At 30.8% G+C, this 24,631-nt stretch overlaps 4 protein-coding genes across 8 annotated transcripts in view; 3 read left to right on the forward strand and 1 right to left on the reverse strand.

Moving 5' to 3' along the window:
* Positions 1-11,317, forward strand: part of LOC119670408 (rab11 family-interacting protein 4B) — a 45,091-nt gene extending 33,774 nt beyond the window's left edge. For 2 of the 5 annotated variants that reach the window (XM_038080658.1, XM_038080691.1), the window contains 5 exons: positions 3,988-4,122; positions 5,941-6,394; positions 6,471-6,598; positions 7,040-7,078; positions 11,140-11,317. In XM_038080658.1, coding sequence (XP_037936586.1) covers positions 3,988-4,122; positions 5,941-6,394; positions 6,471-6,598; positions 7,040-7,078; positions 11,140-11,268 — 885 coding nt within the window. In that variant the 3' untranslated portion in view covers positions 11,269-11,317. Of the gene's footprint in view, positions 1-3,807; positions 3,895-3,987; positions 4,123-5,940; positions 6,395-6,470; positions 6,599-7,039; positions 7,079-11,139 lie in introns of those variants that run through there. The other 3 variants (XM_038080675.1, XM_038080684.1, XM_038080667.1) reach the window with 3 other exon arrangements.
* A 2,852-nt stretch (positions 11,318-14,169) lies between these two features.
* Positions 14,170-15,337, reverse strand: LOC119668715 (tRNA selenocysteine 1-associated protein 1-like). The gene is made up of 2 exons (XM_038078318.1): positions 14,366-15,337; positions 14,170-14,309 (listed from the first exon to the last, which is right to left on the reverse strand). The coding sequence occupies exons 1-2, from the start codon at positions 15,327-15,329 to the stop codon at positions 14,203-14,205; spliced, it is 1,071 nt and encodes a 356-aa protein (XP_037934246.1). The 5' UTR covers positions 15,330-15,337; the 3' UTR covers positions 14,170-14,202.
* A 3,006-nt stretch (positions 15,338-18,343) lies between these two features.
* On the forward strand, positions 18,344-19,238 carry LOC119668716. The gene is made up of 2 exons (XM_038078319.1): positions 18,344-18,437; positions 18,520-19,238. The coding sequence occupies exons 1-2, from the start codon at positions 18,413-18,415 to the stop codon at positions 19,179-19,181; spliced, it is 687 nt and encodes a 228-aa protein (XP_037934247.1). The 5' UTR covers positions 18,344-18,412; the 3' UTR covers positions 19,182-19,238.
* Positions 19,239-21,466: 2,228 nt separating this feature from the next.
* LOC119668717 lies at positions 21,467-22,300 on the forward strand. Its single transcript, XM_038078320.1, has 2 exons — positions 21,467-21,711; positions 21,780-22,300. The coding sequence occupies exons 1-2, from the start codon at positions 21,534-21,536 to the stop codon at positions 22,082-22,084; spliced, it is 483 nt and encodes a 160-aa protein (XP_037934248.1). The 5' UTR covers positions 21,467-21,533; the 3' UTR covers positions 22,085-22,300.
* The last annotated feature ends 2,331 nt before the right edge of the window (positions 22,301-24,631 follow it).

The raw sequence follows: 24,631 nt of genomic DNA on the forward strand, positions 1-24,631 counted from the left end.
GCGCGCCTTCTCCAGTCTCGTATATCAAGTCCAGTTAATGCTCCCTCAACTTGATCACTCCACCGGAGACACGCTCTACCTCTACGTCTTCTTCCGCCAACTACTGCTTCAAACACCTTTTTCGCCGGAGCGTCTTCATCCATTCTCACGACATGACCATGCCAGCGAAGCCGCTGGATGTTAATGCGCTGAATTATATCAATGTCGTGATAAAGCTCGTACAGCTCGTGGTTCATTCTAATGCGGTAGTCGTCGTCAACTCGTAGAGGACCAAAGATCTTACGAAGAACTTTTCTCTCGAACACTCCCAGTGCTGCTTCATCATTCTGTGATAACGTGCATGCTTCTGCGTCATACAGAAGCACAGGAAGGATGAGCGACCTATAGAGGGTAAGTTTCGTTTGTCGAGAGAGAGCTCTACATCCCAATTGCCTACTGAGCCCATAGTAGTATCTATTAGCAATGGTGATTCTTCATCTGATCTCCAGACTGACATCATTTGTATTCGTTACGGCGGTGCCAAGGTAGATGAAATCCTTGACAGATTCGAAAGTATAGTCGCCAGCCACTAGCCCGGTGTTCGAGCGACGCACATTTCTACCAGTAGCCGACATATACTTCGTTTTTCCCTCATTCAACGCTAAACCCATTCTTGCAGATTCCTTTTCGATAGCAGCAAAAGCAGCTGTAACATCACGCTTGCTACGCCCAATGATGTCAATGTCATCGCCGTAAGCAAGGAGCTGGACACATTTGTCGAAATAGTTGTCCATTAGATGAAACACCTCCCGCGCATGACATTCTTCCATGACGAAAGAAGAGGTCCATAAGCGAGGATTACACCTTTGCTCTAAAGACCATCGACCCACGTAGATCAGAAGGTATCCAGAGGGAGACTCGATCTCCACCGTGACGAGCTTACGGTATACTACAGCGTCAATCTGCAAAGTCGAATTAATTTGCAGGGATACCGAGCTCAGACATTGCGGCGTAAACGTGATCCCTAATGGGGCTATCGAAAGCTGCTTTATAATCGACAAAAAGGTGATGAGTGTCGATGTTATGTTCGTGGGCTTTTTCCAGGATTTGTCGCAGTGTGAATATCTGATCAATGGTGGAGCGACCAGGTCGAAAGCCGCACTGATAAGGTCCAATCAGTGAGTTGGCATGTGGCTTCAACCTTTCACACAGTACAGTTGAAAGAACCTTGTACGCGACAGGTATCAGGCTAATCCCGCGATAGTTGGCGCAAATCGTCGGGTCACCTTTTTTCAAGACAGGACAAAGGCTACTGAGATTCCAATCGCTGGGCATACTTTCATCTAACCATATTCTGCAGATAAGCTGATGCATGCACCCTATCAGCATATCGCCGCCGGCCTTGAACAATTCAGCAGGCAGGCCATCTGCGCCTGCCGCTTTGTTGTTCTTAAGTCGCTGTATAGCAACACGCACTTCGTTATGGCTAGGTGGTGGAATTTCAACATCATCATTTTCGATTGGGGATACAGAGGGCATTTCTTCAATGGCAGAGTTGATGTTATCATCGCCAGATAGTAGTTTGGAGAAATGCTCCTTCCATACTTTCAGTACATTCTGCGTATCTGTAACCAGATTACCATTTTCGTCCTTACAGGTTGATGCACCAGGCTTAAACCCTTGAGTCAGACGGTTGACTTTTTGATAAAATTTACGGGCATCATTCCTATTTCTACACACCTCGATTTCCTCTCGCTCGCGCCTTTCTTGATCTCGTTTCTTCCGTCTGAATAGGCACCTCTCTACCTTCCTCATCTCCCGATATTGTTCATGCACGGTTCGCGTTGCTGCTGACTGCAGGGTCCTTTTATAGGCCGCGTTCTTCGCAGCAGTAGCTTGGCGACACTCTTCGTCGTACCATCGGTTTCGCCGTGGGGGACGTTGGAAACCAAGGACATCTTCCGCTGTTGTGCGTAGGGAGTGAGAGATATGTCCCCACTGTCTACCGGCATTATCGGAACGGGAGGGTTGGTTGTTTAATCGGCTAGAGAGCTGAGCGGCGAAGGCTTCGGCTGTCTCTCGTGATCGCAGCTTATTAACGTCTAGTTTTTTCTGAACATTGGAGCGTACGTTGTTGGCGGTACTAAGCCGCATGCGTACCTTGGCTGCGACAAGATAGTGATCTGAGTCGATATTTGGACCACGGAATGAACGTACGTCCAGCACACTAGAAGCGTGCCTTGCGTCAATCACGAAGTGATCAATCTGGTTTCGTGTTGCTTGATCGGGAGATAGCCACGTTGCCTTGTGAATATCACGGTGTGGGAATCTGGTGCTACATACTACCATATTTCGCGCCGCAGCGAAATCAATTAGCCTTAGACCGTTGTTGGAGGTTGATTCATGGAGGCTAAATTTTCCGACAGTTGGACAAAAGACTTCTTCTCTTCCAACCTTTGCATTAAAATCCCCGAGAACAATTTTAACGTCGTGGGCGGGACTGCGGTCATAAATTTCCTCGAGTCTCGCGTAGAATGTATCTTTGGTCAAGTCGTCCTTTTCTTCTGTCGGCGCGTGAGCGCAAATTAACGTGATGTTAAAAAATTTTGCCTTGATACGGAGTGTGGCAAGCCTTTCGTTCACCGGTGTGAATCGCTGGACTAATTTTGATAGTCTCTTGCTTACCACAAAACCGCATCCAAATTCACGTCGATTTGCATGGCAGCTGTAGTATACATCACAGTTTGCTCTTTTAGAGCAGCCTTGTCCTATCCATCGCATTTCCTGGATGGCGGTGACGTCAGCCTTACATTTATTGAGGGCTTCCGCCAGTTGGATAGAGGCACCTTCCCTATAGAGGGTCCGGACATTCCAGGTGCATATCCGTAAATCATAGTCCTTTAATCGTTTGCATTGGTCGTCAACGTTATTCGGTTTCCAGTTCCGAGGCATTCTTGCGTCCTTCATTGGTGGTTGATTTTACGTGACGGGTACCAAACCCTGTGCACAACCCAAATTTAAAGTCCTGGGGATAGGACTCGCCGTTATTATATATATTATATATATTTTATTATGTATATTTTATACATATTTTATTTAAATTTTTATTTATTTATTTATATATTTATATATATATATATAATATATCACAATATATATATATATATTAATATTTTTGACATTATTAAAATGATTGCTTCTGCTGCATGTTATCAACTTCACATGATGGCCAGTATTGTGCCCTTTCCTCCATCCGTATCTGCTTGCAGTGCGATAATTCAGTTTGAAATGTGAGTAATTCTAAGCAAATACAAAAAGATTAAAGAACAAAACTTTACAAATTTGTATTATTATATTTACTGATATTAAAAATATTTTACGAACACAAAACTGGAACTTGAGCTCTTAGCTGTACTTGAACTGAACGCCAACATATTTTCTCTGTTTACTGTTTTTTCTGCTGTGGTGTTCCTCCGCTAATTGAAAGCAACTTCGCAAATAGAATATCTGAGATGCATTTCATGAAGCTTATTTTCTCTTTAGTAATTTAGTTGTTAAGTAGCAAGTATTGAGTCGAGACGAGACGCACATTTCACATAATTAAACTTGTTGAGTTTAACAAAGAATTTCTAGCGTTAGTGCTAATTAATTAACAAAAAAAAAAGATAAATTATTTGGAATAACCATGTGTGTACGAAGTAATTACAAACACGTAACTGTTGTTGATTTTGTTTATATTTTAATACTTTACATTTACTGAAAAAAAAATATAGTTTTTTATAATTGTCTAAAAAAAAAATACAAGTTTGAATAAAAAAATAAGTAAAAAGTGAACAAATGTATTTTAAGAACTCCATGGCGAATATTTTATTTGATGATTTGCTTGGAGATCTAAACTTCTTAAAACATAATTGTGTTAGTATTTATTGTAATCTGCTTACATATAATAAAAATTATAAATTTATGAAAAAAAACTTAACACAAATATTTTTTTTATTTTTATTTTAGCTGGAATTACTGCAACGTCAAGTGACAGATTTGGCATCTACCCAAAACATTGCAGAAGATCGTACAACGCGTACCAAAACAGAATATGCCGTGTTGCAAGCACGCTATCACATGCTCGAGGAGCAATACAGAGAGGTGAGTTGCTAACAAAAGTAATCTAACAAAAGCGGATTAACGTATATCTTTTTCTTTAACATAGAAAAATATTCACAGAAATGCAATATAGTAGATAGTATAAGTAATCAATTTTAGAAATAATGAGTTAAGTTAGTTGTCGAATTGTGGAAAATATATTTCGAAAAACAATATTAACAACATACCTTTATAAAAATTTTCTACCAGTGAACAGTATTCATTACACTTACAAATAGTGAGAACCTTGGGTTTTAGAAAAATGACTATAATAAATTGATCGATAACCTTCTAAGACCATTACTACTACTACTACTACTATTGTCCACTTCTAGTAGAGAATAGGGCCTCAATAATTCTCCATATATATCGTGCTAGCTTACTTTCGAACTATTCTTCACTTTTTCGCCGACGCACCAGTTCTTCTGCTACCTTGTGGATTTCATGCCAATGTTTGTCTCGCTATGTAATCTCCGGGTTGTCTAAATGTATGGCCTATCCATTTCCATTTTATCATTTTTATCTCATTTTGTGCTGCTTTTTGAGTCGTTCATTTGTTATAAATGACCATTAGTCATTGGGTGAAAACTTGTTATATATTGTTTTGTAGGTGACCATAGCCGACAGGCTTTCGCTTCGTTTGAATAACCAATAAACATGTAAGGTTCTGAATTAGAATAGAAAGTACCACGATCCCTGGTCGTCTGTAGTGATTTTAGCTGACCCCCTAAGCTAAGAGAAGACATCGATTCGATTGTCAGTATGTCTCTTATTGAGAGTTTAATAGTATTAGACAACGATAGGGACTCCGATCTAGTATTTTCCTTTTAATATACCTTAAAACTGAACAGTCGTACATAATCTGCCTCCCGTCTGAGTTGATAACTTAGGAGATGGTGTCTTAGATACCATGTTCTATAATCGCTTTCAGCCTCAGCTTTTTGACTTAGAAACTTACAGTGAAGCTTTGAAGAGAGTTGTGGTTATTTATGTCGTATGTCGACTTCAGATCATGGATTAAGTTTATAAAATAATGTTAACAATTTATACTGATAATTCTGATTGGTACAGAATAGAGATTCAAATAATTTAGGCAATCTCAAGTAAGTTGACTGGTCTAACGAAGCCAGTGGAAACATAATATTAAAGATTCTGTGTGTGATCAGTTAATTTATTAAATTATAGATTTCAAGTTACTTTTAAACACTAATGATACATAATGTATAAGCAGTGCGTAACTAACAGATTCATTCATAAAATAGACTAGAGGTTATGGTTTATACTAATTTGTATAAATAATCAAACAAACAATTTACATTTCTTCTGCTTCTTCTTACAACTTAAGAACGCCTAACTGATTGCCGGAAAATTTTACACATTGAGAGGGATTTATTCTGATTTCCATTAAACCAAAACCTTTCCCCAAGTAAAACAAACCCCTAAACTCGCTCAATTTTGTATTCTTAAAAAATGCAGTTTAATTCTCAAATTTAGCATTTTAATATAATGTAGAAAATACAAATATAAAAAAGTATGTAAATATATGATATATAAAATATCTTTTATGATAAGTCATTCATATGCTTTTGATATGCAGTATGAAAAACAGGAAACTGTAAATCATCCATCTGCTTTATTATTTATTTAGATTTTAGGTGGCAATTTTACTGTAACTCAAAGGAAAAGATGAAAGTTAGGTAGACGACTTTTCCTTTCTTCGAAAAAATGTAGATATTATTTTTTATTCATTTTACTTACTTATAAATATTATTGTTGTCAGTAATATAATTTTAAGTAATATTTTATTTGTTTTATTAACAGTCGGATTTACGTGCTGAGGAACGTCTTGCAGAGGAACAGAAAAGACACCGCGAATTACTCGCTCGTGTCGAACGTGAGGCAGAATTGCAAAATGAGAATTGCCAAATTAAAATCAAAAGAATTGAAATTGAAGCAAATGCATTACGCGATGAAGCACAAAGGCTGCGAATGCTTTGCGATAAGCAAGCAAATGATTTACATCGCACCGAGGAGAAATTGGAATTGTCACGAGATCAAATTACAATGCTCCAACAAGATCTCGATGAGGCTAAGCAAAAGGAACGCAAATATGAGGAAGACAAAAAAGCGTCTGAAGACCTGATGCTTGAGTTAAGCAAAGAACTTGAGAGATTGCGTTCCGAAACAGGACCTGCAATGCCAACAACGTCACCGGAAACTATAAGACTGGAAGAATTGCATCAAGAATTAGAAGAGATGCGACAAAAAAATAAAAGTAAGCTATAAAATACCAAAAAAAATTTTTGTTAAAAAGATTTAAAACCAAACTACTTTTAAAAAAAATTTACTAGGCTTAGAAGAACAGAATGAAGAATTGCAAGCTGCTGTGCTGACACGTGGTGTAGAGGAAGGTCGTCACTTATTAAATGGCACCTTAAACAGCTTAGCACAAGAGCTGGAGGAAATGTCACAAGCACAGGTGTGTATAATAAATAAATTTTAATTATTTAATCTTATCTACCTTACTATATATCTACCACACAAACTTACATTCAAAAGTGGTAAGCTATTTCATACCATATAAAGCACCCACATTGTGTCACTGTTTTGTGTTCACCATTATTTAAGCGGGGCTTCAGAGTACATATGACTTTTATAATTAAGCGATAAAATTTCAATAAAATGCGAACAAAATTGCACTCGTGGATGTTCTGGTTTATCTTAAAATTTGCTTTTTGCTTTCTAATCTTAAAAACATACTTACTTACCTAATTTATATTATCGCAGTATATAGTTCTCTTTTATAGAGTATATTATATATAAAAAAATATATATATAATATATTTAGTTATTAAACAATATTTGTAATATTTTATTCTTTTGTATTTTCTATTCTTCGCGCTGCGTTTATATGTTACAGGATTCTGTGGATTCAGCTACTTTAGCATCATTAAGCCAGGTAAATTTTACAATATTTGTTGCTGTTGTAAAAATAACAATAATTAATAATTATTTATAAAATATATTGCAAATTACCTTACCTTATCCTTTCGGCTTGGTCAATGAGTATCCTGACGAATATGCAATTAACTCTTGGTTTTTTGGTTTATTAAACACGGTATAGGGTCTTTAATGGCTTTCTTGTATGATTTTATTTTATTATTGTAAATGCACAAATAAAATTAAGTTAAATGTATATTTTTACATTATATTTATTGCTTAATAGTTTTTAAGTAAAAATGAAATTATACATTGTGACCGAAAGGTTTTCGGAGGTTCTCATTTAAAATTCGCGCGCTGTATATTTTTCGATATTTTAAGTTTATGTAGTTTGGCAGCAATTAAGGACAATTACTATGCCAAAAATGAGCGCGATCTGTCAGACAGTTCGTTTACGGCAGCTGTTGAAACCAGTTCACCTCAGTAGTGCGTTGCGAAAAAAACAATGGAAAAAAATATTGAACAAAGAGTTTGCATCAAATTTTGTGTTTCGAACGAAATTTCGTGTGCAGAATCGTTGCGAATGCTACAAAAGGCTTATGGGGAATCAGTTTTATCGAAAACTCAAGTTTATGAGTGGTACAAAGCCTTTCAGGACTGTCGTACGACCGTCGAAGACATGCCGCGTTCTGGACGACCTTCGACCTCTACCACCGACGAAAACATTGAAAAGGCAAAGGAAATCGTGTTCAAAAATCCTCATGTGAGTGTTAGAGAGATAGCACGAGAGCTAGGCATCGGTCGTGAGATGGCTCGTTTGATTTTGGTGGACAATTTGTGTATGCGACGTGTCAACGCCCGGCTTGTTCCGATTCACCTCAATTTGTTCAACATTATCAACGATTTTAAGGCCAAACATTCAATAAATACCATCGAACAGCCACCGTATTCACCTGATCTTGCACCGTGTGACTTTTTCCTGTTTCCCAACCTCAAATTACCACTCAGAGGAACGCGTTTTGAATCCATAGAAGACGTAAAACAGAATTCGCAGAGGGAACTCAAAGCCATACCGGAAAGCGCCTATAAAAAATGTTTTGATGATTGAAGAAACGTTGGCATTTTGTATCGCTTCTAATGGAGCATATTTTGAAGGAGATAAAATAAATATTGATGAAGATTAAGAATTTTGCGTTTTATTTATTTATGACCGGAAACTTTTCGGTCACAATGTACTTTGCTTTGAAAAATATATGTTTTCATCTACACTTATGCCTCATGCTTCTCATTAATTTATGTTATTGACACATTGCACATACACATCATTGCATCAATGTTTTTTAACATTTATATTTGATAAAAATTAAATATATAATGTATATAATCTTAATATTTGATAAAAATTAAAATAGAATTCCTCAAAAAGGTTATAATTTAACCTATTAGGTTATAATTTAAATGTAAATATAAATATGTAAAATAATAAAAATGTAAATATAAATATAAATAATTAATTTAAATATAAACATATATATATAAACATAAATATAAATAATTAATATAAATATAAATAGAGAAGTTTCGAAAATAGTGAGCTACAAGAATTATTTTTATATTACTTTAATTAATTGAATTTTTGACTGATTATACAGCTGTTTCAAGTACTGCCATATACCATCATCACTGATCTTTAAAATAGTTATTGTATTTAATTATTCGTAAATTTTTTTTTTTTGAGACTGCAAACACCAGAAATCGAATTCGTGCCCTGCTAAATTTGAAGCACAGATTCAGCGCTCCTTAATTAACTGACCCAAAGTCATTGTTGTAGCTCACTTCTGTCATATTGACGTTAAAATCAAATTTAATGAATATAAATATAAACATAAATTTAGATATTGATATAAATAATATAAATATTAAATATGAATATGAATGATTTTAATTAAAATTACATTAGATAATCTAATAAATCATATTAGAGATTTATGGTATTTAAAAATTTTTTTTTAATAATATTCAACTAATTATCTTTATTTTATATTGATGAGATTAAACAGACCAATATTAGTAAAGTTAACTTTAAATCATTTAAGGAAATATAAACAGTAAAATCACACGTAAAATTACGACGGCTATTAATATAGTTGCAGTTCATCAGATTAAAAACAGGAATATCAGTTGTCTTTCGTAAATGAATACACCTAGTTACTGTCAATAAAATCTTTTAAAATATCCTTATGTCCAAAAATCTTCCAAATTAAGCTAATGATGACAGAGAAATATTAAATTATATACAAAAAGTTTAATGATCATTTAAAATCACAACGACTATGAGACCAGATTATGTGGAGCTGCCACGTAGATGAATAAAACTGTAACGATTCAAGGCTTGAACATTGAATTGATGTTGGCACTTCATTATAAATCATTACAAAGAATATTAAATGAACTATTGTCAAAGTGCTTTATTCAGCATACCAGCAAAAGGTTACTTCAACTAATACGGGACACCATACCTGACACCATAAATATGCGAAACAGGTATATCTATATCGGTGAAAAAAATGCTTCAGAGAAATATTCTAAACCTTGCCAAATAAAAAAAAAATGGGAAATATTAAAGTTCATTTTCTTTTTTCGGTAAAAAGTCTGTATGATAACAAAAAATTACGGGGAAAAACTGAACTAAATAACACATATTATATATATATAAAGCTGAATATGTATTAGGTACTAGGCAAAGTTCTGTCTTTTGCTAATATAGTTTTATTAATACATATAATTGATATTATATGCTTGCGACTAAAAGTTAGTCGCAACACGATATGAAGATGTCACTCTAATAATATAATTTACTATGAGAAATTTTATCCTACTAGTCAGTAAATGTGGAATCATATTACGACCAAAACATTATCTCATCTAAGGAATTCCGTCGGTACCTTTGGATATAGTTTCATTTCTTGGAAAAAAGCGAGACCTTTCTTACACCTCTGTTGTTGTGGTCACCCGTTGGGACCTGCTTGTAAAATCCCATTGGATAACGTTGAATGGCACTTAATCCTAGAGATTGACAAGTGCCTGCGAGATGTAGACTCGACTGTTCTTGAAATCTTCTAATACTTCTGCCGTGCTTTGGCTCTAAGTATCTGGATAAAAATTGCAACACATCGAATAAAAATAATGTATATAGTCATTCTACCTGCATAATTTTGGGTTTAAACCCTAAACACTACGATACTCCCGTTACCCCGTTTTGTAACCTCTATTGGCAAGTACAGCTTAGGGTGTGGTCCCTGATCCTCATGGTACTAGATTTACATCTATGGTCGGGTGTCACAATTGAAATCACTTACTACACCATTTCTACTCCAAACGGTTTCCGGTGGTATTTACTAGATTTAATTTGCCTCTTGTTACATGTATACTATATCTCGAGAATATTCTAAGCTCTCTCCCGTAGGGATAACTAAGGATGTTATATGATGAAATCAACAATTACAATAAATCTACAAAATTTTTTGTTTAGTAAATTAGTTCCTTAAATTTATATTCGATGTGTGCATCAATTAAGACCTTTACTGTAGAAAACGATGAACGAAGAAAAGATATAAAGCAAGTTTGAAGAAATGGCGCACTGTAACGAGTAATAAGCTTTCAATATATGGGAGAATAAGAGAAAAAGAATATTGAAATTACAGATAATAATTATCCAAAAGTTTCACTGAATGAATTCGTTCCAATTAAAAAATATAACTAATTTTATATAAATTAAGAATAAAAAAGAAATGTATGTAGTGAAATTTTAAAAATTATATTATCTGTTATATATTTTATATAGATTTCTATATATAACATATAAGCTCTTTGTGTATATTGTACAATATGGTTTATAACATATTTACTTACTTCAACTTCTTTTTGCATGGAAGTTTTAGGTGTTATATCTTATCTATATTTTTATTATATAAATAAATATATATTTTGTGATTTCTAATATCCGGATCCGCATTTATTTTTAAATAAGTTATATTGGTATATACAATGTATAATAATTTATTTTCTTTTTTATTTTAGTTACAACAAGCTTACCAAGAAAAAGAAGATGAAAACACACGTCTCAAGCACTACATCGATACAATTCTGCTGAATATTGTTGAGAATTATCCGCAGTTGTTAGAAGTAAAGTCCATAGATCGTAAATAAAATGAATAAAACTAATAGATAATGCAGAACAATAATAAAAGCAAACAATCAAAAAATAACTTAATTGTATTTTTGAATTTAATTTGTTTAACTTTTATATTTTTTATGATTTTAAAATGTTAATAAGTAAATTATTTATAAGAAATAGAAAAGTATGTATGTTATGTGTTGAAAAAGCAATAAAAAAAATTGATAGATTGAAATTGATTAGTTTTAACGAAAATTATGCAAAATTTTAGATAGGATTAGTATATGAATACGCAAAGAAAAAACAAATAATCTCAATTTATTATTTAAGCTAAAATAATAAATAAAATAATTAATTATATATATGTTTTGTTACTTTGTATTGTCGTTGTCTTGAGACAAAAAAAAGGTTTAATCGATGAAATCAAAATAATTGTGTTTTTAAGAAATTAAAATTGTATTTTAAATTGTTGATACATTTTTAAGATTGTTTATATAATTATTAACTAATACAAGTCTTTTTCTTTAAAGTAACTATACTAAGTTTAGTAAAATTATTTTAACTAAATAAATATTTATAATTTTATTTATTATGTAAATTAAGATGAACAAAATTTGCGTAAAATAGAATGGACAATCGTATGTAACTTTTTAAAAAGAAATAACACACAATTATTAATGAAACTATAATAATTTTTATTTATAAAAAACTTATTTGTAAATTATGCAGTGATAAATGCTTTAGATATTAATATAATTATTATTTCTATAAACACATATATAATAGTTGTTTTTATTTCATTTATATTAATTTTGAATTAATTATGAACATAAAAATGATTTAATTTTGAGTTTCATATAAACTAAATACACTAGAATTTTTTTAACAAATAAAAACAAAATGAAATAAATATATATTTATGCATATATGGCCTCAAATTTTATTAGAGTATAATAAAATATGTGAATGTAATATTTTTATTTATATATATATATTAAATAATTTTATGAAAACAACTTAATATTTATAATAATAATTAATAATAACTAAGTTTAATATTTGAGGTCAAAATCAAGGAAATTTTGTTTTAATATTGTATTTAATAAAAATATCGGCGTTTTATAATAATTATTAACAAGAAGCTTAGATAACTTACAATAATACAAAATATATTATTAAAAAGCCAATTAATAATATTATAACAAAAATTCACTTTTTAATTTAAGCAAAAAAAGATTAAATATGTACAATAATTTTAGTATTTAACAAAGAAAAATCCTAACATTTTATAATAAATTATGTAAATCATTTATTATGATTATGCGTTTAAAATTAATTCTTATATGGTATAAAAGTAGCGATAAGGTGCGAAAAAATATTCTTCTAACTTTGTATTCTCTTAAGCAAACGTACTGATTTTAATTGACATATATAGTGGGACTGTGGTATAACATACGTTTGATATTGACTCCTCTACATTTTTGTTGCCATCTCTTTCATATTTCTATTTTTCCAGTCTTGGTTCTAGTTTTTCTTGTCAAAATTTCTTATGTCTGCACTTGCTTTTTATTATTGCCACCTATGGCCACTTGTAAAGTTTAAGAAAACTATTACAATGGGCTAGGATAGTCTAGACAAGACACTGCAAAACGGGATCCAGTGGTGGAAATAACGTGAAGTACAAAACAAGCGTGGAGTCAGTCAGGATGTTGAAATGGATGAAAGTTTTGAATCTAATCTGTATTCAGTTGAAAAAATTTTACGATATCAATAGTATGAAGGCATAAATATGTAAGATTTAGAGTTGGGTGCGTGTTTCAAATTTGGCATGCCGTGAATTTAATTGGAGAAATACAGATGAAGAACTGTTGAGAACTTTGCTGTTAGGCGACCACGAAGAACCGTATGGAAGCAAGAAATGTCTTGCTTATAGTCAACGTCACTGATGTTATCTATGCAGTAATAGAAGTTAATGAAATTACGACAGGTAGAAAAAGTTAGACATATGGAATGAGAAGAGATGGTTCTATTTGCGTATTGCATAAGTATGCTCGTAAGTAAAAAATATTTGAGCTGTAGTCGATTGTTCTCTTTGTTCTTTTTTTAATGATTTAATCAATTAAACGCGTTTTATGTCGTGTTTTATATGTAATATGTATTGGATTATAATTATAAATATTTTTTCTGGGATTAACCTTCATTTATTTACAGAATGTGCGATACATTTAGCATTCTCTATGGTTTCGCATATTTAAAGTGACATAATTTATGCTAAAATATTTTTATTAATATTATTAACTATAATAGCTGTTCTCCAGTGTATCTAATAATGTTTCCCTTTTTCACATAATTTTTGTTGAGACTGAATTTAAGTTTAAAAACAATACAATAAATACCATCCATTGAACATATTTCGGACCAGATGTAATTCTTTGTGGAAACTCTTTGAACTGTCATTCAGGAGTACTGGGTTTGAATTGATTGATGCACATTGAAAACAAAATATATAAAAGATTTTAAATATTATACTTAAATTGCGTCAAAAACACGTTGTGGAAAAATGATTATGTTGTAATACGAAAAGATTAATTTAATGACTTTGAAGAGTGGAACATAAAGTTGTCAAGAAGAAGTTAGAAGCCATCGTCCTTGAATTTAAAATATATTGTCAAACGATACAGTTTACTTAGTAACAGACTATCTTAAAATTAATCATCAATCTTAAAATCAAAAGTGGTCTAAGTAAAATTTTACTTATCCTTAAAGATCTATCTATGCTTTTTGCATAGATAACAGATCTAATATATTTAATATACTATAATATATTTTAAATTTGAAATATAATTGTACGATGTTGCTTTTTTGATTATTTTTTAGAATCTTGAAGAATATAATTATAAAAACTTATATATTTATATTAAATTTTAGGTGAATATATTAGTCTTGTTTTTCAAATTGTATAGTATTTAAAAAAATACATTAAATATACTTTTGAAAGCATTTGAAATTCTTTCAATGAGGCTGCTAGCGGTTCCGGGTCCGCTGTTTACTGCATCTCCAGAATCATTAATTTCTGTTGAGTATAAAAAAAGTTTTAGTTTAAGCTATTAAATTTTAAACTTAAATTACCTTCAGCTTTTAATATTGTATTTTTAATGAGATCACTAGCATTGGTAACATCAACTTTATCTTTATCAACTTTATCTGTATGGTTATTTAATTCTTTTGCTTTAAAGGAAACAGCATTATATTGTTTCCAATTTAAAATAGTTTTATCTTTGTATTGATCATTTTCATCGTCTGACACACTTTGGTGTATATCGTTCGAGTTTACGGTTGGAATTACGGCTATCAAATAGCTGGAACCAAAAAATTGTTTTCCATTAAGCATTTCTACCGCTCTTATACAATCGACTTCATCTCCAAACACTACGATATTGTAGTTTTTGGGTGTTTTATCTGCATACCGTGGACGAGTTATAAATCGAAAGGAGGGTAAATTTTGTTTGAAAAACTCATTTATTTCCCTTTCATATTGATGTAAGTTTAAATTAAAAATTCTAATTACAAAAGAGCTCTTTTGCGGGGGTTTAAATTTTTTGAATTTTGGACCGGTAGAATCACGGACCAAGAGCGGTATAGATCCACCCAAACCTATGTAGTTATTCATTTTGAATATGGAATTTTTTTGCTCCCATTCAGTATAAAACTGCACAAACGCGTAGCCTCTCGAATTGCTCAATCGATCTCTAATGACAAATGCACGCTTCACATTAATATTATTGGCAGCGAATGCTTTCTTTATATCAATATTTGTCGTATCTCCGCTAAGATTACCAAGCCAAACACCATAATAAGGACGAGTATCTTTAACCAATTCATTTGCCACATCTAAGCAGAAACTAATATCAGGGCCCTCACCTGGTATTGGCTTATCATCGAGAGCATAGAGACATTCGAGCGCTGCTTCAGTCGATTTAAACTGTATATAACAATGGAGCGGTTTATTTGTGAAAGAACTGGTAATCACACGTACTGCTAGTAAAGAATACCCTTGTTCTTGAAACTTTCTGTATATGTAGAAACGGTCCATATGAGGAAGTAACTTTTAAAATGAAAATGTGTGGTAAAACAGAAATAATTTAATTAAAAATTATTTAAATAAAATAAAATTAATATATTTTCAATATAATAAAATTTCAAATATGCAAATGGTTTAACTTACCTCATTCATACATAAATGATATTTAAAATTGTTTACATCCATGTTAGTAACAAAATCTATATTAATTTTCACAAGTCGTAGCTGGGATAATAAAAAACAAATTAATTAAATATACATACATATAAACATATACAAGAATAATGAATAATAAGAATAATATATAAAAATGTAATTTATGTGATGCATAAAGTATTGCGACCAAAAGTTCTATTGGGATTGAGTAACCCTATAATACCTTATTCAGTTCCGTTTTAAACAAAAAGTCAAACATAAAGTATAGAAACTAAAAGCTTTGCTTACTAAAGCCTATTGCTTATTAAAAATAATTTTGTTAATTCTTTTCTTGTAAGAACAGATAGCATCAATGACACTTTAAAAATTTTCAATGACTTTCACAAAAGTATCAAATTCACCATAGAAGCAGAAAAGCATATCCAGTTACCATATTTGGATATCCATTTATTACAATACAATAATCGTATAATGTTGTCATTATACTGGTATTAAAAACCAACAGTCTCTGGACGAATTATAAACTCAAATTCAAAACATCCCCACCATGTAATAAGAAACACTGCCAAAAATATGGCTATAAAAGAATTAGAGTTAAGTGATACAATTTTTTACGAGGAGGTAAGAAACAACATCAAAAGGGTTTTAAACAAAATGATTTCCCTAACCCAATAATTCATCAAATCTTGAAAGGAAAAAGAAATCAAAAAGTAAACCAGAATACCCAAATTTATAAAAGTATGGTATATGTCCTAAAACTCTCCAATTACAACATCCATAAGATATGACAAATAAAAATATAAAATTACATACGAGACACAAAACACGATGAAAATGCTGTTTTCTAACACCAAATCTAAAATAGATACTTTGGATAAACACAATGTGGTTTATCAAATTAAATGTAAAGGTGACGGATCCAACATATACAACCAAGTATATGTTGGTACAACAAAAAACAAATTAAAGACGCATATAGCCGGACAAACACAGTGTAATATAAAAATAATATTGAGTCAAAAACGGCAGTGGCATCACACTGTATTATATCAAAGAATGAGCCAGACCTCGATAATGCTAAGGTCGAACTTCAAAAGTGACATACAACACTGTGCTCAGGTGTATAAAAACACCTTCAACAAATCCGGAAGAGGATGAATATATTTTTCCTATATGTGTTATTTTTATATCTATTGTTATAGTATTGTATGGGCACAATAGCTCTTTTAGGTCGCAGTGCACGATCCCTTACTCAATAATAATAATAGTATTGTATAAATATTTTCTTTATTCATATATATTATTTATGTTTTTGGTGTTAATGTATTTGTTTCTTTGTGATATGTTACACCAAAATATTTAAATATATGTAATTTAAATTGTATAGTACCCTGATGATGACTATAGATTATATTCGAAATATTGGTAAAAATAAAATCTTTTAAAAACAAACAAATGTTTTTTAAAAAGATTATTATTTAACTGTTGACCAATAAGCCCGTAAAAAAATAACAAAATTTATTTAGTAGTGAAAAAATTTATTTTGTCGGTCGTAATCAATGACGTAAATCAGTGTATTAGTATAATTGCATTTTTACCAAGAAAAAGAACCATTAAGGTCTTATCTATTGTGCAAAAGTCTAGCTTCAGCAAGAAGTAAGGTTACAAATTTTGGAAAACCATTTTTTGCGAATTACGAAGAAAATAAAAAAATCTCTAGAAAAGAAAATATTTGGAGAGCGAATATTTCAAAACAAAAACTCTAGAGTAGGTAACGCATCTAATTTCAATTGGATCAGAAGCAGTGTAACTCGCCGTGTGCGAGTTCGAGTAAATTTAGTTAAAGTAAATTGAAATTTCCTACGGATGTTTAGCACTGCACTTATGTAAATATTTATGTATTTAATTATTGCATTTATTTATTATTTGTGGTTAAAAGTTTTCAAATTTATTTATTCACTTATTAAACATCTTATAAAATTATTACAATGGTAACACCTAATTTACCTTATTTTCATCTAATTTATCCTTCTCGAAATTCTGGTAAATACGAACATTCGCTGCCATACCGACATAATTTACTATTTCCCTCAATTTACCATCAATTTACTCGAACTCGCACACGGCCTTAATAAAATAACATCATGTAGTAATAATTCATACTATCCTTTATTTACTGGATAAATGTGATATAGAACAGAACATAATGAGAGCGTATGTGAGCATATAATTGAGGAAGTTACTGCTTACCATAAACTGTTATGCTTAATGATAAGGATGGTGATGATGACGATGATGATGTTGTTGATGATGATGTTGTTGATGATGATGATGTTGATGATGATTATGAGAATGATGATATAAAGAACACCATTAAAGTTTTTTAATTATGAATTGTAGAAATACTGAATTGGTTTTGGTTAGGTTGATGCTTCTTGACTTAATGTATTTTGCCATAATGAAAGTGAAGACAATTATTGACATAATTTTATCAAAACCGCATATTGCGTTTAATTCAATACTGCCTGGCATATATTCGGAAATAATTAATTTCATTATAAGAAACAAGCATAAAAATAAATTTTTTAACAAAATAATCTTGTGATAAAGAATTTTGTGAGAGGTCAATAAATTTTACATAACTTATTATTTATATTTAAATTTGTTTGAAAATCAAACAGGTTTCGTTTCAGTGGATCAACAAACAAAATTATATTTTAAAATAAATTTAAATCGATTGGCGTGACATAACGATTGGCTTTGTGACGTCGAAAAGTGAACAAAATAAATAAAGGCAGTAAAATATATGTAAAAAAGTTTTATTTTTACATACTGCAATTAAGTATTACTTAATAAGGAACCTCTTCAGAAAATTATGTATAAAGGCCTGCAAATCTTAACCGACATCACAAAGTAATTTGAGACTTCAAACTAAAATCATGTTCCAAGCAATTCTGATTACAGGTATTCTTTCTTTCTTGCTTTTTATCAATACTCGAACCAAACTTTTATTAAATATTTAAAAAAAAATTTTTTTTTTTATTAGCTTTACTATGCACAGTATCCGGAAAGGTGCTATCGGAGGAGGAACAGATGAAAGTAACAAAAGTACAAGTAACATTGAATACACCAGAAATGTCAAGTGTTGAAGTGCCAGCAGAAGTTGTTGAAGTTGTTAATGACCAAAAGCTATCTACTAATACAGTTGGAGTTATACCAGTAGAGGTAATGAAAGAAAATAAAGAAATGGGAACTTCAAGTAAAATGCCTGTGATGCCAGTGGGAGTAGTACCAATGCCGACTGTGTCTAATACAGTTGGAGTTATACCAGTAGAGATAATGAAAGAAAAGAAAGAAATGGAAAGTGCAAATAAAATGCCTGTGATGCCAGTGGGAGTAGTACCAATGTCGACAGTCGTAACAAAAATGCCTAAAGTAGTTGTGGGACCTTCAATGCAAATGCCAATGAATACACCAACAGATATGGATGTTGCGAAAAGTTCAGATCCTTGCGATTTACAATGCACTAAGTTAGATTTGAACCCTGTCTGTGCTAGCAGTGACTTATGTATATATGAATTTCCTAATAAATGCGTAATGGATACTTACAATTGCAAACATCCCGAAATGAATTTTAAGGAAACTAAAGATGAGAGATGCAAAATGTATTGGCTAAAACATTGTACTGAAAAAGATCTCATGGGATAGACTGATAAATGAATGTACTTATATATATTCTTTAATACCTCTATACCTTTTCAAAAAAAATTTTTAAATTTGAATTTCTATAATGTATAAGTAAATATTTTAATTGAAATAAATATATATACTAAATTTAATGATATAAAGATAAGTATTATTATACACATTATTGTGATAACGTTGTAAATCAATTTTTAGCTTTATTAGAATATCAATTAGAAAAGAAATTTGGATCAAAAAGCTTTAGAGTAGACTTAGAGAAACTTTAAAGTATAACAGTTTATCTTATTAGATGACTTTTTCTCTAAGTGACTTTATATTTCACGTCGCATGGACTGCTACGAAAATGTTTGTCAATTGAAAAGTTACCGGCATTAATTGAATTCGATGTCAGTTTCTGATAGTTTTTTTTTTATAGTAGTGACATATGTCGTCAGTTGAAACAGTGGTGGCGTTGTGACCAAAGCCTACTAATGCTCAAATAATGGCAAATAATGTAAGAGGGAGGGTTGCTATAAGTGCATTACTAATTAAAATATTACTCATTTCACTTTCAACAATATAACTTTAATGAGCACTCAAATCGGTTTCTGATATAAGTTTCAGATTGTTCTTTTGTGTTTACGATGTAGAAATATCAAGAACTGTATTTCAGCTTTTTGCTAAAATTGAGTATAACAAATATCAGTATCAGATAATTTGTTAACATGTTTAAAGTAGTGTTTATAAGAATCAGAGTGCTATTCCTAATTTAGACAAAGCACAAAAAATATCTGTTACAGATAGTTCTTCAACTATCTGTATTTAAAGAAAAGGGATTTTCAAACTTTGATGCTCTGTTTCTTACTAAAACTGAGACCAATAAAGTACAAGCACCTAATCTCAGTGTGAGAAGTGCTATGAAAAGTGATTTGAGAGCTGTGCCCGGAAATGTTTTTTCTTTGGATGTTTAAAAAGGTTTACTAAATTAATTTCAAATATGCGTTCAGAAAGGTTTTTCAAAAATTATTAGCAATTCTTTACTAAGACTATGCATTTGCAAATTAAATAAGAGCATATTGATCTTTTTTTTTGATTTTGTTTTTTTTTTATAGACTACATGAATTAGAATTACTTAACTTCATGACGTCAAGGTATTCAGCAATGTTCGGTTTAAAGAATGTTATAAGTTAATAAGGTGCTTAATTTAAGATGTGTCAATACGTGGATATAGTAGTTTTGTCTTGGTGTTGATATGTGATTTTATAATGTTGTTTTTACTTGTATTTAATAAGCAACCATCATGAAGCATCTTTAAACTTAAAATAAGTGGCTGGAAAGAGCAGCTTAGACTAATTGAGATAATACAATTTTGTCGCAAACAAGCTAAAGAATCCATGCGGACTCGATCAAGAGCTAGAACTAGGGAGCTACTAATGTCAAACAGAAGTGGCATCCGACTTGTCAAAGGACTTCTCATCTATCGAACCTAGGTATTACTAGAGACGATAGCTGCAGACTTTGTTATGAAAAGAGTAAACAGCAGAACACATTTTGTGTCACTGTGTCTAGCCAGACTTAGACTTCGGTACTTATCAACTGCAACATCTCTCCAAAGAACATAATGACGTTCTTAACTGCTACTTGTCTATGAAACTAAAGTGGGTGTGTCACAATAATCTTCAAAGGATGCAGTGACGTGGTGACAAGTTCCCAACCTTTTTAAAATCTAATCTAATCTAGTAAGCAACCATGCAATCATATTGTCTGATATATTTAAAAATATTGATTGCAAATTGAATAACCAGAGAAGTGATAGAACTAAGCGCTGTTTTTTTGAGTTCATTTCTCTATTGCCATATTTAAGCAAATTTTATATTATCTTTTGAAAGTTTTCTTTGATTAGTGAAATATACATATATTCTTAGTTATATATAACTTTATTCTTAGTCTCAATTGTTCTAAAATCTAGTTCGTATTACGACTTTTTTGGTACATATGAATGAATAAATTAATGAAATTATAAATAAACAAATATAATAATTGGCTTTAAATGATATTTTTCCGTAATTTAAATTATATTTTTTATATAAAAGTCATATAATATGTATATTGGTCAGATATTCCATAACTACACCTTTTGAAATGTACACAAATTTAGTTGTGTAAATGCAAAATTCTGATTAAGAAATCTATTACAAAGTTGTGGAAAAAATATCTGACATACATACCATAGAATAAAATGTATAGTTTATACATATATAGTATTCATTCACACTTTATTAGAATATTTCACTAGCATTTCAGAAATTTTTTTTTCTTCCTAGTAGTGTTTTCATTTCTCTCTTAGAAGCTAAGGTTGTTTCTTGTTCTATCGAAATGAGGCCGAACTATTTCTTTTGTGATCACGAACTTCTACCCGAAAATTTGTTGGTAGAGTTCGTGATTTGTGTGTTTAATCGCAAATGTCTTTATGACCCCGCTTTCGAACAGTTTTATGATGGAGACCAAACCAATCGCGCTTGGGCCGAAATCGCAGATCAGTTTGACTCCACTAGTAAACATACTTAACAGTCTATATTATTTATTGATTATTAGCTAATATACTTCCCCTTATTATTATAGTTGAAATCGTTAATCACACATGGCAAGTCATTTATGCAAAGCATTTTGAGCAGTACGCTGAAGGGATAAGGTTTGGAAGAGTTTCCAGTTGGTACCTTATGAAATACTTAGGATTCTTAAATAAAGCAATGTTTCAGTACAAAATGGATTTATTGACGTCAGTCAACGCCTCAACCGAACATTCTGTTATTCAACAATCAATGTCAGATGGAACAATTATGGAACAGCTAAAGTGTCAAAATGAGCGTCAGGAAGTATTTGATGAACATCAAGAGCTATATGAGAAGAAACGCAGGCTATTTTAGCGTTACTTTTATATTTGGATTTTTATTTTCAAAACAAATATTTTTTTATATTAATTTTGTTTTGACATTTTATTTCTTACTCACATGTAATTTAAGTTACATAGAGAAAATTCAATTTTTTTTTTAATATTTTTTTTTGGTAGTTGTCGTTTGATAGAACTTCTGATTTGTTGTACAATTTAAAATTTTATTTGTAAAAATGTGTAAATAAATTATAAATATTAGTACTAAAAATGGTAAAAATTTGTGTGTTACTGGAATACGGATGTCGGGTACTGACAATTTTTTATTACTACAGTACATTTATTTGGTTGGGTGGCATGACAATTTGGGATAAGACCATTTTGCAAATTTGAAAGTCTTATAGCTTTAAGACAATCCCAATTGCGTTTAGGTAAAAATAGTACCAAAACTATTGATAAATATGTGTTGATTGTTCTTACAAGGTAAAGACTTAAGGGAAAAATATAATTATGAAAATTCATATCAAGTATGGAATTTGTTTTATTTGACAGTAGCTACTATTGTTTTAAAATATCATATTGGAAAATTGTACATGATTGACTCAGTGAAAAATTATATCAAGTACAGAGCTCTAAAATTATTCACAAAAGTTGATACGTTGCGCAACCCCGCTCTGACAAACCTTAAGTCCACCTCAGGACGCACAGGAAGATATGCTGATCTACGGTCCGTCATCAGTTAGAAAATAAATAAATGATAATGATTCTAGTATAGTTAAAGTTTAGTGTGGGGCAGGGATAAGCCCCCCAGCCACAATAGGGTAAAAGTGCGCAATAGCACTAACACAAATCACAACAACAACAACAACAACAACAACAACATGATTAACTTTTATATATAAGGGACTATAAAACTTTTAAAAATATGAATTGAGACGCTAATCTTTCACCTGTTAAAATTGAAATTATAATTAAAATAATAAACAAAAACAAAAATATTTGTAAGAATTAAATAACATTAGAAATTTCACCAATTTCAAAATGGCTTAAATAAATAGGCCCCCAAACGACAGCATTATAATCACATTTGACAAACTTTCAAATAATAAGAGATCAGTTTTATTTTATTTTACTATTATGTTTCATTATATGTTATATTTATATTATATTAAAAACAAAAAATTTGTAAAAATATTGATTTGTTTTTTCATTCAAATTTTCTTAAATTTTTTTTATGACAACTCGTTGCTAGGCAACTTTTTAGTACTCGTTATTGGGTACTTGAAATCAGTTTTACATTGTAAATCTAACCCTAAATATTTTTTAATTTGATGGTTAATATTTATTCTTTATGATTTCTTATAATATAAAATATTATATTATTTTATTACATATTATATAAAAATAACAAATTTATATAAAAATATATTTGTAATATTATAAACAAAGGATAAAGCCCTGAAAACTGACAGGCTTACCAACACCGCGTTATCGAATCTCAGAATGGTTATAGGCTCCTCGAGGAGGTATGCAGATCTGAGGTCAGTTATTGCTTAGTCTGATGAAGTGATAAACAATAATCTAGTCTAGACATAAAGAGGGGTTTTGAAAATATCTCGAGTTAAGAAAGAGTAAAAATGCTCAAGTGCACTGACTCAATTAGCCTCAACATAATAATATATTTATTATTCTGATATAATAATGGGCAAAACTAAGATTTTTTTAACATTTGATTGAATTGATAGTAATTTTATCAAAAAAATTTTTTTACACTATCTAAAATCTTTTTATGAAATCTGTTTCTATTTTTGTTTTTCGAATAACAATCCCTTATAATCTTACAAAGAATCTATTATAGACCATTTTTTTATGATCGTACGTAGAAGAAATGGATCACAATGGGACATTATATTTGCTCAAATGGGTTTTGGTGCACAAATTCATCAAGCTAATATAAAAGGAAACTCCTTAGTGTTTTCTTCTACAAAATTGAAAAATTTATGTGCTTTTGGTCAAAAATAGCGAGAGCTATAGTTAACTTCATAGGTTGATGTCAGGTAAACCGATGAGTGTTATTAAAAAAATTAAAATGAAAAAAATAATCACATGAGCTATTGAACCATATATGTATTGAAAATGGATATCCGTCACTTATATGTATATGATTTTTTATATTTCTAGAACCAAGTATGTACAGTGTTTTTAAAATAACATAGATACCCCTCATTTATATGTGATTTTTTTTCTATCATGTACTACGTATGTGTCGTCGTTTATATATAAAAATGATACCCTTCACTTATATATAAAATTCTTTATTTCTTGAACTATGAATTATGGTTAATATTGAAAATGGATATCCTTCACTTATATATGATACCCAATTTTCTTTGTCTTGAACCACGTATATATCGTTTTAAATACTGAAGATTGATACTCCCACTTCTATATAATTTTCGTTTTTTCTTGAACTATGTTTGCATCGTGGTTTATATTAAAAATGAATACCCCTCACTTATATATGTGATTTGTTTTATTTCTTACCCCCACTTATATATGATTTGTTTTGTTTCTTACCGCCACT

The sequence above is a fragment of the Teleopsis dalmanni genome, chromosome 1, assembly GCF_002237135.1.
Source record: "Teleopsis dalmanni isolate 2A chromosome 1, ASM223713v2, whole genome shotgun sequence".
Lineage (NCBI taxonomy): Eukaryota > Metazoa > Arthropoda > Insecta > Diptera > Diopsidae > Teleopsis > Teleopsis dalmanni.